The sequence below is a fragment of the Brienomyrus brachyistius genome, chromosome 2 (assembly GCF_023856365.1).
Source record: "Brienomyrus brachyistius isolate T26 chromosome 2, BBRACH_0.4, whole genome shotgun sequence".
NCBI lineage: Eukaryota > Metazoa > Chordata > Actinopteri > Osteoglossiformes > Mormyridae > Brienomyrus > Brienomyrus brachyistius.
Window position 1 is genome coordinate 35537191 of NC_064534.1, and position 15429 is coordinate 35552619.

Sequence of the window (15429 nt, forward strand, 5' to 3'; positions counted from 1 at the left end):
TAGCTCCCAGTGTTCTGACAGCGCGACGTTTTGGGGAAGCATGTGATTCAGCAGCTACCAGTGGGCTTCGTGCGGCGGAGATTTTGTGGCTGTTAGCGGAGTTGATAACAGAGGGTCGTTAAGAGAAGCCTGCATGCATTAGGCAAAGGAGTAATGTTTGCCGGCGGGGGACGTGCGGCGATTAACCTGTGCGGTAGTGAAAAGGAGTTAAAAAGAAGGAAGTGTGCGGATGCGGAAAGAATGGAATAATTGTGGTAGGCTGCCGGCTGAGTAGTTTGGTGAATGTTTGGTGTGGGTCCAGCGCTGCCGATTGGATGGTGGTGCAGCAGTGTGAGTCAGATAAAAAAAAAAAAAACCAGGAGTAGGATCCAATGGGACTAACTGGCATGTATAGACGCGTGTAATGCAAAAGGGCTGTTTTTGGTCGCGTCTCTCGCTCATGGCCATACCACCCTGAACACGCCCGATCTCATCCGATCTCGGAAGCCAAGCAGGGTAGGGTCTGGTTAGTACTTGGATGGGAGACCTCCTGGGAATACCAGGTGCTGTAAGCTTTTCTCACTTTTACTTTATACAGGGGGCGCTCCACTTCACGATTAATTTAAATCTATCACTCCCCTTCCATTTTACTATTTTATATATATATATATATATATATTTTTTTTTATCTCTCATTCATAAAGGCAGCTTTTAGAAACCGTTTTACTCTAAATACTTCCTGGTAATTCTAGGTGCTGTAAGCTGTTCGTGCCTTTATTCCACCAGGGCGCGATCTTCTCACAAACTTGAAGACTGTCACTCCCTATTCACGTTTTACAACTTATTGTTAATGATAAAGAGACAGCTTTTTACACACAGTTTTAAACAAAGTACTGATATTATTCCTCTTCAACTGACCGCTTTGATTTCTATGCAAAAACTGCTTTGCCACAGAAGACTCGATATTATTGGCATAGCAAGTTCTGCTCTTCTCCTTTCAAAACTTGCTAAAAGCTGTATTTAAAAGAACAGATTGGCCGGGGTAATTCACACCCTTCAATGCCAGCTTAATGTTTAGGTTAGTGGGAATCACAGAGGAATTAGGGATGGAAACTTCTTTGCTGGTGGTAGAAGCGGTCTGGTGAATTTTTAGAGAGAAGAGGCCGTCGATGTTTGAATGTAGAAAATTGTTCTGGCTGCAGCCTGCAGTATGGACTTGTTGGTGTGTGTAGCTCCCAGTGTTCTGACAGTGCGACGTTTTGGGGAAGCATGTGATTCAGCAGCTACCAGTGGGCTTCGTGCGGCGGAGATTTTGTGGCTGTTAGCGGAGTTGATAACAGAGGGTCGTTAAGAGAAGCCTGCATGCAGTAGGCAAAGGAGTAATGTTTGCCGGCGGGGGACGTGCGGCGATTAACCTGTGCGGTAGTGAAAAGGAGTTAAAAAGAAGGAAGTGTGCGGATGCGGAAAGAATGGAATAATTGTGGTAGGCTGCCGGCTGAGTAGTTTGGTGAATGTTTGGTGTGGGTCCGGCGCTGCCGATTGGATGGTGGTGCTGCAGTGTGAGTCAGATAAAAAAAAAAAAAAACAGGAGTAGGATCCAATGGGACTAACTGGCATGTATAGACGCGTGTAATGCAAAAGGGCTGTTTTTGGTCGCGTCTCTCGCTTATGGCCATACCACCCTGAACACGCCCGATCTCATCCGATCTCGGAAGCCAAGCAGGGTAGGGTCTGGTTAGTACTTGGATGGGAGACCTCCTGGGAATACCAGGTGCTGTAAGCTTTTCTCACTTTTACTTTATACAGGGGGCGCTCCACTTCACGATTAATTTAAATCTATCACTCCCCTTCCATTTTACTATTTTATATATATTTTTTTTTCTCTCATTCATAAAGGTAGCTGTTACACACCGTTTTACTTTAAATACTTCCTGGTAATTCTAGGTGCTGTAAGCTGTTCGTGCCTTTATTCCACCAGGGCGCGATCTTCTCACAAACTTGAAGACTGTCACTCCCTATTCACGTTTTACAACTTATTGTTAATGATAAAGAGACAGCTTTTTACACACAGTTTTAAACAAAGTACTGATATTATTCCTCTTCAACTGACCGCTTTGATTTCTATGCAAAAACTGCTTCGCCACAGAAGACTCGATATTATTGGCATAGCAAGTTCTGCTCTTCTCCTTTCAAAACTTGCTAAAAGCTGTATTTAAAAGAACAGATTGGCCGGGGTAATTCACACCCTTCAATGCCAGCTTAATGTTTAGGTTAGTGGGAATCACAGAGGAATTAGGGATGGAAACTTCTTTGCTGGTGGTAGAAGCGGTCTGGTGAATTTTTAGAGAGAAGAGGCCGTCGATGTTTGAATGTAGAAAATTGTTCTGGCTGCAGCCTGCAGTATGGACTTGTTGGTGTGTGTAGCTCCCAGTGTTCTGACAGTGCGACGTTTTGGGGAAGCATGTGATTCAGCAGCTACCAGTGGGCTTCGTGCGGCGGAGATTTTGTGGCTGTTAGCGGAGTTGATAACAGAGGGTCGTTAAGAGAAGCCTGCATGCAGTAGGCAAAGGAGTAATGTTTGCCGGCGGGGGACGTGCGGCGATTAACCTGTGCGGTAGTGAAAAGGAGTTAAAAAGAAGGAAGTGTGCGGATGCGGAAAGAATGGAATAATTGTGGTAGGCTGCCGGCTGAGTAGTTTGGTGAATGTTTGGTGTGGGTCCGGCGCTGCCGATTGGATGGTGGTGCTGCAGTGTGAGTCAGATAAAAAAAAAAAAAACCAGGAGTAGGATCCAATGGGACTAACTGGCATGTATAGACGCGTGTAATGCAAAAGGGCTGTTTTTGGTCGCGTCTCTCGCTTATGGCCATACCACCCTGAACACGCCCGATCTCATCCGATCTCGGAAGCCAAGCAGGGTAGGGTCTGGTTAGTACTTGGATGGGAGACCTCCTGGGAATACCAGGTGCTGTAAGCTTTTCTCACTTTTACTTTATACAGGGGGCGCTCCACTTCACGATTAATTTAAATCTATCACTCCCCTTCCATTTTACTATTTTATATATATTTTTTTTTCTCTCATTCATAAAGGCAGCTGTTACACACCGTTTTACTTTAAATACTTCCTGGTAATTCTAGGTGCTGTAAGCTGTTCGTGCCTTTATTCCACCAGGGCGCGATCTTCTCACAAACTTGAAGACTGTCACTCCCCATTCACGTTTTACAACTTATTGTTAATGATAAAGAGACAGCTTTTTACACACAGTTTTAAACAAAGTACTGATATTATTCCTCTTCAACTGACCGCTTTGTTTTCTATGCAAAAACAACTTCGCCACAGAAGACTCGATATTATTGGCATAGCAAGTTCTGCTCTTCTCCTTTCAAAACTTGCTAAAAGCTGTATTTAAAAGAACAGATTGGCCGGGGTAATTCACACCCTTCAATGCCAGCTTAATGTTTAGGTTAGTGGGAATCACAGAGGAATTAGGGATGGAAACTTCTTTGCTGGTGGTAGAAGCGGTCTGGTGAATTTTTAGAGAGAAGAGGCCGTCGATGTTTGAATGTAGAAAATAGTTCTGGCTGCAGCCTGCAGTATGGACTTGTTGGTGTGTGTAGCTCCCAGTGTTCTGACAGCGCGACGTTTTGGGGAAGCATGTGATTCAGCAGCTACCAGTGGGCTTCGTGCGGCGGAGATTTTGTGGCTGTTAGCGGAGTTGATAACAGAGGGTCGTTAAGAGAAGCCTGCATGCATTAGGCAAAGGAGTAATGTTTGCCGGCGGGGGACGTGCGGCGATTAACCTGTGCGGTAGTGAAAAGGAGTTAAAAAGAAGGAAGTGTGCGGATGCGGAAAGAATGGAATAATTGTGGTAGGCTGCCGGCTGAGTAGTTTGGTGAATGTTTGGTGTGGGTCCAGCGCTGCCGATTGGATGGTGGTGCAGCAGTGTGAGTCAGATAAAAAAAAAAAAAACCAGGAGTAGGATCCAATGGGACTAACTGGCATGTATAGACGCGTGTAATGCAAAAGGGCTGTTTTTGGTCGCGTCTCTCGCTCATGGCCATACCACCCTGAACACGCCCGATCTCATCCGATCTCGGAAGCCAAGCAGGGTAGGGTCTGGTTAGTACTTGGATGGGAGACCTCCTGGGAATACCAGGTGCTGTAAGCTTTTCTCACTTTTACTTTATACAGGGGGCGCTCCACTTCACGATTAATTTAAATCTATCACTCCCCTTCCATTTTACTATTTTATATATATATATATATATATATATTTTTTTTTATCTCTCATTCATAAAGGCAGCTTTTAGAAACCGTTTTACTCTAAATACTTCCTGGTAATTCTAGGTGCTGTAAGCTGTTCGTGCCTTTATTCCACCAGGGCGCGATCTTCTCACAAACTTGAAGACTGTCACTCCCTATTCACGTTTTACAACTTATTGTTAATGATAAAGAGACAGCTTTTTACACACAGTTTTAAACAAAGTACTGATATTATTCCTCTTCAACTGACCGCTTTGATTTCTATGCAAAAACTGCTTTGCCACAGAAGACTCGATATTATTGGCATAGCAAGTTCTGCTCTTCTCCTTTCAAAACTTGCTAAAAGCTGTATTTAAAAGAACAGATTGGCCGGGGTAATTCACACCCTTCAATGCCAGCTTAATGTTTAGGTTAGTGGGAATCACAGAGGAATTAGGGATGGAAACTTCTTTGCTGGTGGTAGAAGCGGTCTGGTGAATTTTTAGAGAGAAGAGGCCGTCGATGTTTGAATGTAGAAAATTGTTCTGGCTGCAGCCTGCAGTATGGACTTGTTGGTGTGTGTAGCTCCCAGTGTTCTGACAGTGCGACGTTTTGGGGAAGCATGTGATTCAGCAGCTACCAGTGGGCTTCGTGCGGCGGAGATTTTGTGGCTGTTAGCGGAGTTGATAACAGAGGGTCGTTAAGAGAAGCCTGCATGCAGTAGGCAAAGGAGTAATGTTTGCCGGCGGGGGACGTGCGGCGATTAACCTGTGCGGTAGTGAAAAGGAGTTAAAAAGAAGGAAGTGTGCGGATGCGGAAAGAATGGAATAATTGTGGTAGGCTGCCGGCTGAGTAGTTTGGTGAATGTTTGGTGTGGGTCCGGCGCTGCCGATTGGATGGTGGTGCTGCAGTGTGAGTCAGATAAAAAAAAAAAAAAACAGGAGTAGGATCCAATGGGACTAACTGGCATGTATAGACGCGTGTAATGCAAAAGGGCTGTTTTTGGTCGCGTCTCTCGCTTATGGCCATACCACCCTGAACACGCCCGATCTCATCCGATCTCGGAAGCCAAGCAGGGTAGGGTCTGGTTAGTACTTGGATGGGAGACCTCCTGGGAATACCAGGTGCTGTAAGCTTTTCTCACTTTTACTTTATACAGGGGGCGCTCCACTTCACGATTAATTTAAATCTATCACTCCCCTTCCATTTTACTATTTTATATATATTTTTTTTTCTCTCATTCATAAAGGTAGCTGTTACACACCGTTTTACTTTAAATACTTCCTGGTAATTCTAGGTGCTGTAAGCTGTTCGTGCCTTTATTCCACCAGGGCGCGATCTTCTCACAAACTTGAAGACTGTCACTCCCCATTCACGTTTTACAACTTATTGTTAATGATAAAGAGACAGCTTTTTACACACAGTTTTAAACAAAGTACTGATATTATTCCTCTTCAACTGACCGCTTTGTTTTCTATGCAAAAACCACTTCGCCACAGAAGACTCGATATTATTGGCATAGCAAATTCTGCTCTTCTCCTTTCAAAACTTGCTAAAAGCTGTATTTAAAAGAACAGATTGGCCGGGGTAATTCACACCCTTCAATGCCAGCTTAATGTTTAGGTTAGTGGGAATCACAGAGGAATTAGGGATGGAAACTTCTTTGCTGGTGGTAGAAGCGGTCTGGTGAATTTTTAGAGAGAAGAGGCCGTCGATGTTTGAATGTAGAAAATTGTTCTGGCTGCAGCCTGCAGTATGGACTTGTTGGTGTGTGTAGCTCCCAGTGTTCTGACAGCGCGACGTTTTGGGGAAGCATGTGATTCAGCAGCTACCAGTGGGCTTCGTGCGGCGGAGATTTTGTGGCTGTTAGCGGAGTTGATAACAGAGGGTCGTTAAGAGAAGCCTGCATGCAGTAGGCAAAGGAGTAATGTTTGCCGGCGGGGGACGTGCGGCGATTAACCTGTGCGGTAGTGAAAAGGAGTTAAAAAGAAGGAAGTGTGCGGATGCGGAAAGAATGGAATAATTGTGGTAGGCTGCCGGCTGAGTAGTTTGGTGAATGTTTGGTGTGGGTCCGGCGCTGCCGAGTGGATGGTGGGGCTGCAGTGTGTGTCAGATAAAAAAAAAAAAAAAAAACAGGAGTAAGATCCAATGGGACTAACTGGCATGTATAGACGCGTGTAATGCAAAAGGACTGTTTTTGGTAGAGTCTCTCGCTTACGGCCATACCACCCTGAACACGCCCGATCTCAGAATCCAAGCAGGATAGGGTTTGGTTAGTACTTGCATGGGAGACCTCCTGGGAATACCAGGTGTTGTAAGCTTTTGTCACTTCTACTTTATACAGGGGGCGCTCCACTTCACTATTAATTTAAATCTATCACTCCCCTTCCATTTTACTATTTTATATATATATTTTTTCTCTCTCTCTTTCATAAAGTCAGCTTTTGGAAACCGTTTTACTCTTAATACTGCCTGGTAATTCTAGGTGCTGTATGCTGTTCGTGCCTTTATTCCACCAGGGCGCGATCTTCTCACAAACTTGAAGACTGTCACTCCCCATTCACGTTTTACAACTTATTGTTAATGATAAAGAGAGAGCTTTTTACACACAGTTTTAAACAAAGTACTGATATTATTCCTCTTCAACTGACCGCTTTGTTTTCTATGCAAAAACCACTTCGCCACAGAAGACTCGATATTATTGGCATAGCAAGTTCTGCTCTTCTCCTTTCAAAACTTGCTAAAAGCTGTATTTAAAAGAACAGATTGGCCGGGGTAATTCACACCCTTCAATGCCAGCTTAATGTTTAGGTTAGTGGGAATCACAGAGGAATTAGGGATGGAAACTTCTTTGCTGGTGGTAGAAGCGGTCTGGTGAATTTTTAGAGAGAAGAGGCCGTCGATGTTTGAATGTAGAAAATTGTTCTGGCTGCAGCCTGCAGTATGGACTTGTTGGTGTGTGTAGCTCCCAGTGTTCTGACAGCGCGACGTTTTGGGGAAGCATGTGATTCAGCAGCTACCAGTGGGCTTCGTGCGGCGGAGATTTTGTGGCTGTTAGCGGAGTTGATAACAGAGGGTCGTTAAGAGAAGCCTGCATGCATTAGGCAAAGGAGTAATGTTTGCCGGCGGGGGACGTGCGGCGATTAACCTGTGCGGTAGTGAAAAGGAGTTAAAAAGAAGGAAGTGTGCGGATGCGGAAAGAATGGAATAATTGTGGTAGGCTGCCGGCTGAGTAGTTTGGTGAATGTTTGGTGTGGGTCCGGCGCTGCCGATTGGATGGTGGTGCAGCAGTGTGAGTCAGATAAAAAAAAAAAAAACCAGGAGTAGGATCCAATGGGACTAACTGGCATGTATAGACGCGTGTAATGCAAAAGGGCTGTTTTTGGTCGCGTCTCTCGCTCATGGCCATACCACCCTGAACACGCCCGATCTCATCCGATCTCGGAAGCCAAGCAGGGTAGGGTCTGGTTAGTACTTGGATGGGAGACCTCCTGGGAATACCAGGTGCTGTAAGCTTTTCTCACTTTTACTTTATACAGGGGGCGCTCCACTTCACGATTAATTTAAATCTATCACTCCCCTTCCATTTTACTATTTTATATATATATATATTTTTCTCTCATTCATAAAGGCAGCTGTTACACACCGTTTTACTTTAAATACTTCCTGGTAATTCTAGGTGCTGTAAGCTGTTCGTGCCTTTATTCCACCAGGGCGCGATCTTCTCACAAACTTGAAAACTGTCACTCCCCATTCACGTTTTACAACTTATTGTTAATGATAAAGAGACAGCTTTTTACACACAGTTTTAAACAAAGTACTGATATTATTCCTCTTCAACTGACCGCTTTGTTTTCTATGCAAAAACCACTTCGCCACAGAAGACTCGATATTATTGGCATAGCAAGTTCTGCTCTTCTCCTTTCAAAACTTGATAAAAGCTGTATTTAAAAGAACAGATTGGCCGGGGTAATTCACACCCTTCAATGCCAGCTTAATGTTTAGGTTAGTGGGAGTCACAGAGGAATTAGGGATGGAAACTTCTTTGCTGGTGGTAGAAGCGGTCTGGTGAATTTTTAGAGAGAAGAGGCCGTCGATGTTTGAATGTAGAAAATTGTTCTGGCTGCAGCCTGCTGTATGGACTTGTTGGTGTGTGTAGCTCCCAGTGTTCTGACAGCGCGACGTTTTGGGGAAGCATGTGATTCAGCAGCTACCAGTGGGCTTCGTGCGGCGGAGATTTTGTGGCTGTTAGCGGAGTTGATAACAGAAGGTCGTTAAGAGAAGCCTGCATGCAGTAGGCAAAGGAGTAATGTTTGCCGGCGGGGGACGTGCGGCGATTAACCTGTGCGGTAGCGAAAAGGAGTTAAAAAGAAGGAAGTGTGCGGATGCGGAAAGAATGGAATAATTGTGGTAGGCTGCTGGCTGAGTAGTTTGGTGAATGTTTGGTGTGGGTCCGGCGCTGCCGATTGGATGGTGGGGCTGCAGTGTGAGTCAGATAAAAAAAAAAAAAAGAACATTAGTAGGATCCAATGGGACCAACTGGCATGTATAGAGGCGTGTAATGCAAAAGGGCTGTTTTTGGTAGCATCTCTCGCTTACGGCCATACCACCCTGAACACGCCCGATCTCGTCTGATCTCGGAAGCTAAGCAGGGTAGGGTCTGGTTAGTACTTGGATGGGAGACCACCTGGGAATACTAGGTGCTGTAAGCTTTTCTCACTTTTACTTTATACAGGGGGCGCTCCACTTCACGATTAATTTAAATCTATCACTCCCCTTCCATTTTACTATTTTATATATATATATATTTTTTTCTCTCATTCATAAAGGCAGCTTTTAGAAACCGTTTTACTCTAAATACTTCCTGGTAATTCTAGGTGCTGTAAGCTGTTCGTGCCTTTATTCCACCAGGGCGCGATCTTCTCACAAACTTGAAGACTGTCACTCCCCATTCACATTTTACAACTTATTGTTAATGATAAAGAGACAGCTTTTTACACACAGTTTTAAACAAAGTACTGATATTATTCCTCTTCAACTGACCGCTTTGTTTTCTATGCAAAAACCACTTCGCCACAGAAGACTCGATATTATTGGCATAGCAAGTTCTGCTCTTCTCCTTTCAAAACTTGCTAAAAGCTGTATTTAAAAGAACAGATTGGCCGGGGTAATTCACACCCTTCAATGCCAGCTTAATGTTTAGGTTAGTGGGAATCACAGAGGAATTAGGGATGGAAACTTCTTTGCTGGTGGTAAGAGAGAGAGATGGAATACCGCTTCCATCAAATTGACAGGTCGGGTCAAAAGGTCACTGGGGAAAAGTTCACTTGGGGGGCGGGGGTGGGGGTGGGGGCGGGGCTTGGTTGTGATGGTACGATGTGACGTCACGGGAGTTGGATTTAATAATTTTTTTATTTATTTAATTTTGTATTTAATATTTAATTTAATTATTTATTTTTAATTATTATTTATTATTATTTTAAATTATTATTATTATTTTAACTTATTATTATTTTTAATTATCTATGTATTATTTTAAATGATATTGAGGAGAGTGGTTATGAGTGTGTATTAATTTACTAAGTTATTATTTTAAGAATTATATATATATATATATATATATATATATATTGAGGAGAGTCCTTACTAGTGTGAGGGGGGGGGTTTTTGGTCGGACGCCGCCGCCGGGGGCTGAGCGGGGGTGGGTTACCTGATGGAGCGTGAGCGTACGGTGTGTCTGGTGTTGCGGTACCGCGGTAAGGTCCCGGGCTTTGGAGAATCAGCAAAGGACTTAGAACGCTGTGTCTGGTGCGGTACTGCGGTAAGGTCCCCACGGCCTTGGATAATCCGCGGAGAGAGCGATGCCGGAGAGCTGAGAGCCGTGCTGCTGCGCGAGTCTGTTAGAAACTCTGAGAGACTCTGGGAGAAAATGATAAAGTTGGAGCAAAGAATGAGAGGAGGAGGAGGAGGAGGAGGCGGAGGGTCTGACGTGCAATAAAACCGCCCGCATAGTTTTCCTCCTTTGGTAAAGAAGGTAGTCCAATAAAAGCGCTTGGCGGTTTTATTGAACGTGTATGTGTTTTTTTCCTCACGCAAGAGTGTGTATTACATCAGCGTAGGCCAAGTGTATGGGGCCGCACTTTTGTACACCCCCGCTAGGTGATCCGCGTGGCCCACACATCAAGTTGGGTACGTTGGCTCCCAGTAAAATTCCGCCTTTCATGTATGACCGTTATCTGCACAAGTACATATATGGGTTAAAAGAGAAACGAGGCGCCGATCATAAAAACCATCCGCAGATTTTTTTTAATTATTAGGTCCAGCTGGGGGTTTTCCTCTTTTGGTAAAGAAGGTATCATCATCATCAACCCCTAGAGCCGCAAGTTTCATAATTGTCTTACCCTATGTGCAACGCTTGCATAGTTTTCCTCTTTTGGTAAAAGAAGCTAGTCCAAGAAAACCGCCAAGCGGTTTTATCACCATCGAGCCCTAGAGGCGCAAGTTTCATCAATACCTTACCCTACGTGCCAGCCAAAGAGGCACAAGTTTCATCGAGGCCTTACCCGGTGAGTATATTATTTCTTTTATTCGTGTGATATAAAGGCTATTCAATTAAAAAATAACATTCTAATAATAGGTATTCTCTTTTTTTTCTATGTACAAGAGAGACTGCGCTGACCGAAAATCTACAAGAGACCTGAATCAGCAGGTATGGACGGGGCAACAGCACCACCGGCTATACCTGAAGCCTTATTAAATGAAATAGACATTATCAACAACGCTAATAATAATGAAAACGATGCGGATTACTCTGCTCAAGACGACTCGCCACCCGCGGCGTCTGATGAAACAGTGGTCCAAGAGCCCTGTTTTCTCCCATCCCTAGAGACATTGAGAAGCATGTTAAATGAAAGGGGCTCTGAAGCAGAAGGGGGGCTCCCCCCCAGCGACGAGGTCGCATGGTCCCCCGCGGATTCTGAATTGTGGGAGGCCTTGTCAGACGTGGAATTTCTTCTCGATGCTGAGGAGATTGAAAATGAATTGGGGTTGGGACAATTTGAAAATGTTGAACAGGAAGGTGGCGGTGGTATCGGTGACGTGGACCCCCAGCCTGACGGGGTCGTTCATCGGCGCAGATTCAATAACGTACAGATTAGACGGATTCTAAATATCCCACGACCTAGAAACGAAGGCAATTTCCGCGAGTACTACGAAAATGTAATCGAGGGGTTTCAAAATATTGTGAATGAGGCGATACCTTACGCCGCATGGGGAGCTTATATACAGGTCACCCTGCGCGCTGACTTTTTAAACGACGAGCTGTCGCAAATTGTACGGTATGGGGTGGGGGAGCTGACAGACTTACAGCAACTGCTGGATCGCCTGGTACAGTCTAATCAAGAGATTTTAAACGATTCCAACCTAGAAGTAATCGTAGACGTAATAAATATCCCACGCGGCGGTGGGAACAAACGTAAACTACAGACCATGTTAGCTTCAGAAATAATTTCTAAAAAAGCCAAACACATGTTTATCATTAATAACGACACTAACGCGTGTTTCGCCATAAACTTGGCACATCTGCTGCACGAAAACTTGGCTGACGCCGAGGCTGAAAAGCTCGGCCTGGAGTTACAGGAGAAAGCGGGATTCAACCCCGACCACACAGTCGCTTTGAATGACATTATCAATTTCGAGAAAATCATTGATTGTAAAGCAGTGGTGTATTATCAACAACCTTATTCAAACAATCTCCAAATTTACCAGACACCCACACCTACCGACGGTAGACGACTGGTGTATTTCTTTTTACACAATCAGCATTTTTACGGCATTAAAACCGTAAAGGGGTTCTTAGGGGTGGGCTACGTTTGCACGAGCTGTTTCAAAGGGTTCGACTCGCCTCACAGTCATCGCTGTGAAAAGTTCTGTAGCGTCTGTCAGACTAATTGCAAAGAAGCTGAAAGCACATCGCCGATACTGTGTGAGCGGTGTAATTTCAGATGCTTAAATCACGCGTGCTTTGAGCGTCACCGTACGCCGAGGGTCTGCCCAGTTAGGGGGGAGCTTGCTAGCCCCTGTGACAAGTTCAGAAAATGCAAAGCTTGCGGGGTCAGATACTACCTCAGTCCCGAGAACCCAAAACCGCACTCGTGTACAGCAGTAAAATGTAATATCTGCGACGCTAAACTCCACACAGCCGAATCAGACATATCCACCCCACATCTCTGCTATCTAAATCCACCCGAGAGAAGCCTAACAGAGGGGAACGGGCCTCCAAAAGGGGGTGAGGGGAGTAAAAAGCCCCCCGAATATGTGTTTTTTGACTTTGAAACATCTCAGAGGTCGGGTACCCATATCCCGGTTTACGTGTGTGCCATCTCAGATCAGAACGAGACAATGACCGCCGAGGGGCCCGACTGCACGCTACAGTTTCTCAGACATTTCAGGGTGCCCTTCTATAGAGGCGTCTGTTTCATTAGTCACTACGGAAAGGCATTCGATAATTACATCATACTGAACGCGATGGTGAAGGAAGGCGTGGAACCACGTGTGGTATCGCAGGGTAATAAAATCATCCTCATCCTGGACAGCGTGTTTGAGCAAAGGTACATCGACAGTCACTCCTTTCTAAGCATGCCTTTGAGAAAAATCCCCGATGCGATGGGATGCTCGACTCGGATGCGAAAAGGCTATTTTCCGCATCATTTCACAGACATGGAAAACTTTAGTTTCGTGGGGCCCTACCCACCTCCCGATCAATTTGGGCCCGATCAAATGCCCACCAAAGAACGCGACAAGTTTTATCAATGGTACGAGGGTGTAAAGCACCAGACCTTTAATTTTCACAAAGAGATGATCGCTTACTGTAAAAACGACGTGGAGATTCTGAGAGAGGGCTGCTTGCGCTTCCTGCGGGAGTTTAAAACGCTCACGGGTTGCGATCCCTTCTCAGCGGCCACCATCACTTCGGCTGCGTTGATGGTTTACAGGACAAATTTCCTCCCCAGAGATACGATCGCGATCCCGGATGTATGGGATTACAGGAGGCAATACAAAAGTTATTCGAACGTGTCCATCCAGTGGCTGGAATTCATAGGGCGCACGCGCGGCATCGAAATTCGACACGCGCTGCGCGGGGGTGAAGTGCGTGTGGGGCGCTTTCACCTAGACGGATACGCCGAGATAGAGGGGGAGAAATGGGCTTTCGAGTTTCTAGGCTGTCAGTTTCACGGCTGTCCTACCTGCAACAACGAACACGATATCTGCCCCCTGACCCGCGAGAGCTTCGGTGCCCTGTACGTTAAAACAAGGGAAAAACTCGAGGCGTTGCACCAAGAGTTTAATATGAACGTGGAATCCATCTGGGAACACGAATGGGCTCACGCTAAAACCCACGACCCACAGGTACAGCGTTTCCTGTCAGACTTTGAGCCCCCGGAGCCCCTAAGGCCGCGAGAAGCGCTGTTTGGGGGTCGGACGTCGGCGATTCGCCTGCGTTACGACGTCACGGGGCAAGAGCGCGTCCGCTACGTGGATTTCACGTCGCTGTACCCGTACACTCTGGCTAAATGTGAATTCCCCGTGGGGCACCCGGAAATCATTCATTCAAATTTTAAGCCTCTGAATGAATACTTTGGCCTGTTCAAAGCGACGGTGAACACCCCGCGCGAGCTGTTTTTCCCCGTCCTACCCAGCAGACTGTCAAATGGGAAACTCGTGTTTACCCTATGCAGGACGTGCGCGATCGAGAACAGACAGGAGGGGTCGTGCGGGCATTCCAACGCCGAGCGGGAGCTAACAGGCGTCTGGATCTCCGCGGAGCTCAATCTGGCTTTAGACAGGGGCTATTCGGTCGTGAAGGTGCACGAAGTGTGGCATTTTCCCCAGACCAGCGGCGAGCTGTTTAGAGATTACATTAAAACCTTTCTCAAAGTGAAGCAGCAGGCTTCGGGCTACCCCGACGACGCGACCGATGACGAGGGTCGCAGGGAGTATATAAACAACTATCTCGAGCGTGAGGGGATCGAATTGGAGCCTGATAAGATAGTGTCTAACGAGGGGAAGAGGCAGGTGTCCAAACTTCTGCTTAACTCCCTGTGGGGTAAACTGGTGCAGAGGAGCAACATGCTCCAGACATGTATAGTGTCTGACCCGGGGGAGTTTTTTAATTTTTTCTGCTCGGACCTGTACGAGATTTCCAGCTTCGCGTTTGTCAACGACGAGGTCGCCCTCATCCGATGGCGTTACAGGTCTTCCTACAAAGTGCCGCCGGGAAAGACTAACATATTCATAGCGTGTCAAACTACCGCGTGGGGCCGGTTGACGCTTTACAAAGAACTTGAAAAATTGGGGCGGAGGGTGCTGTATCACGACACTGACAGCATCGTGTACATAAGCAGGCCTGCTGAATATGAACCGACCTTAGGCAATTACCTGGGCGAGCTGACGTCCGAATTAGCCCCCGACGAATACATTGTTTCTTGGGATGCGCTGGGACCAAAAAGTTACTGTTACCGACTCAACAACGGGAAAACACAAATGAAATGTAAGGGTATAACTCTAAATTACGAAACCTGTCAAAAGGTAAACTTTGACAGTATGATCGGATTGATTGAAAACTACATCGGAGGCTGTAGGAATAACCCCACTATAATGACGCACTACAACAAAATCGAACGCGACATGAAAAGTTTTCGCCTGTTTAATAGGCCTCTAGATAAAAAGGTCAGGGTCGTCTACGACAAACGCAGATTGCTGACTAGCGGGGAAACTCTGCCTTTTGGTTACTGAAATGTAAAACTGCGTGTCTTTTAAAAGTTTTTTCCAAAGATGTTTTTTAAAATCAAAGATGTACAAATGTTTTAAAATGAAAAATGTTCATAGTAAGATGTTTTTTTAAATGAAAAGTTTTCCCAAAGATGTTTTTAAAAATCAAAGATGTACAAATGTTCATAGTAAGATGTTTTTAAAATGAAAAGTTGTTTAAAATCAAAGTAAGATGTTCATTTGTTTTAAAATGTAACTTGTGTGTTTTTATTTTTCAGACTTGTGTACTGAAATGTTTTGAACATTTATCACAAGAGTTTTTATAAAAAAACGTTTACCCACGCACTCTGTGTCTGTGAAAGCTGACACCCCTGCAGCACCAGTTTGCACGTGTGTGTGTGTGTGTGTGTGTGTGTGTGTGTGTGTCTGCGCCCGGAAA

At 45.4% G+C, this 15429-nt stretch overlaps 1 protein-coding gene, 7 non-coding genes and 1 pseudogene across 8 annotated transcripts; all 9 read left to right on the top strand.

Annotated features, from left to right (window-relative positions):
- Positions 1 to 435: 435 nt before the first annotated feature.
- Positions 436 to 554, top strand: LOC125734214 (5S ribosomal RNA). The gene has a single exon (XR_007393536.1). It is a non-coding gene; the product is annotated as a 5S ribosomal RNA (ribosomal RNA).
- Positions 555 to 1643: 1089 nt separating this feature from the next.
- LOC125732554 (5S ribosomal RNA) lies at positions 1644 to 1762 on the top strand. The gene has a single exon (XR_007391930.1). It is a non-coding gene; the product is annotated as a 5S ribosomal RNA (ribosomal RNA).
- Positions 1763 to 2835: 1073 nt separating this feature from the next.
- Positions 2836 to 2954, top strand: LOC125732555 (5S ribosomal RNA). The gene has a single exon (XR_007391931.1). It is a non-coding gene; the product is annotated as a 5S ribosomal RNA (ribosomal RNA).
- Positions 2955 to 4027: 1073 nt separating this feature from the next.
- Positions 4028 to 4146, top strand: LOC125734215 (5S ribosomal RNA). The gene has a single exon (XR_007393537.1). It is a non-coding gene; the product is annotated as a 5S ribosomal RNA (ribosomal RNA).
- A 1091-nt stretch (positions 4147 to 5237) lies between these two features.
- On the top strand, positions 5238 to 5356 carry LOC125732556 (5S ribosomal RNA). The gene has a single exon (XR_007391932.1). It is a non-coding gene; the product is annotated as a 5S ribosomal RNA (ribosomal RNA).
- A 1076-nt stretch (positions 5357 to 6432) lies between these two features.
- LOC125732289 (5S ribosomal RNA) lies at positions 6433 to 6541 on the top strand (annotated as a pseudogene).
- Positions 6542 to 7617: 1076 nt separating this feature from the next.
- On the top strand, positions 7618 to 7736 carry LOC125734216 (5S ribosomal RNA). Its single transcript, XR_007393538.1, has one exon. It is a non-coding gene; the product is annotated as a 5S ribosomal RNA (ribosomal RNA).
- A 1077-nt stretch (positions 7737 to 8813) lies between these two features.
- LOC125733369 (5S ribosomal RNA) lies at positions 8814 to 8932 on the top strand. The gene has a single exon (XR_007392714.1). It is a non-coding gene; the product is annotated as a 5S ribosomal RNA (ribosomal RNA).
- Positions 8933 to 9945: 1013 nt separating this feature from the next.
- Positions 9946 to 14506, top strand: LOC125719075 (uncharacterized). The gene is made up of 7 exons (XM_048993536.1): positions 9946 to 10786; positions 10885 to 12159; positions 12607 to 12776; positions 13629 to 13777; positions 13958 to 14093; positions 14163 to 14294; positions 14474 to 14506. Exons 2-7 carry the CDS (start codon positions 10932 to 10934, stop codon positions 14504 to 14506), a joined length of 1848 nt encoding a protein of 615 aa, XP_048849493.1. The 5' UTR covers positions 9946 to 10786; positions 10885 to 10931.
- Positions 14507 to 15429: the final 923 nt, after the last annotated feature.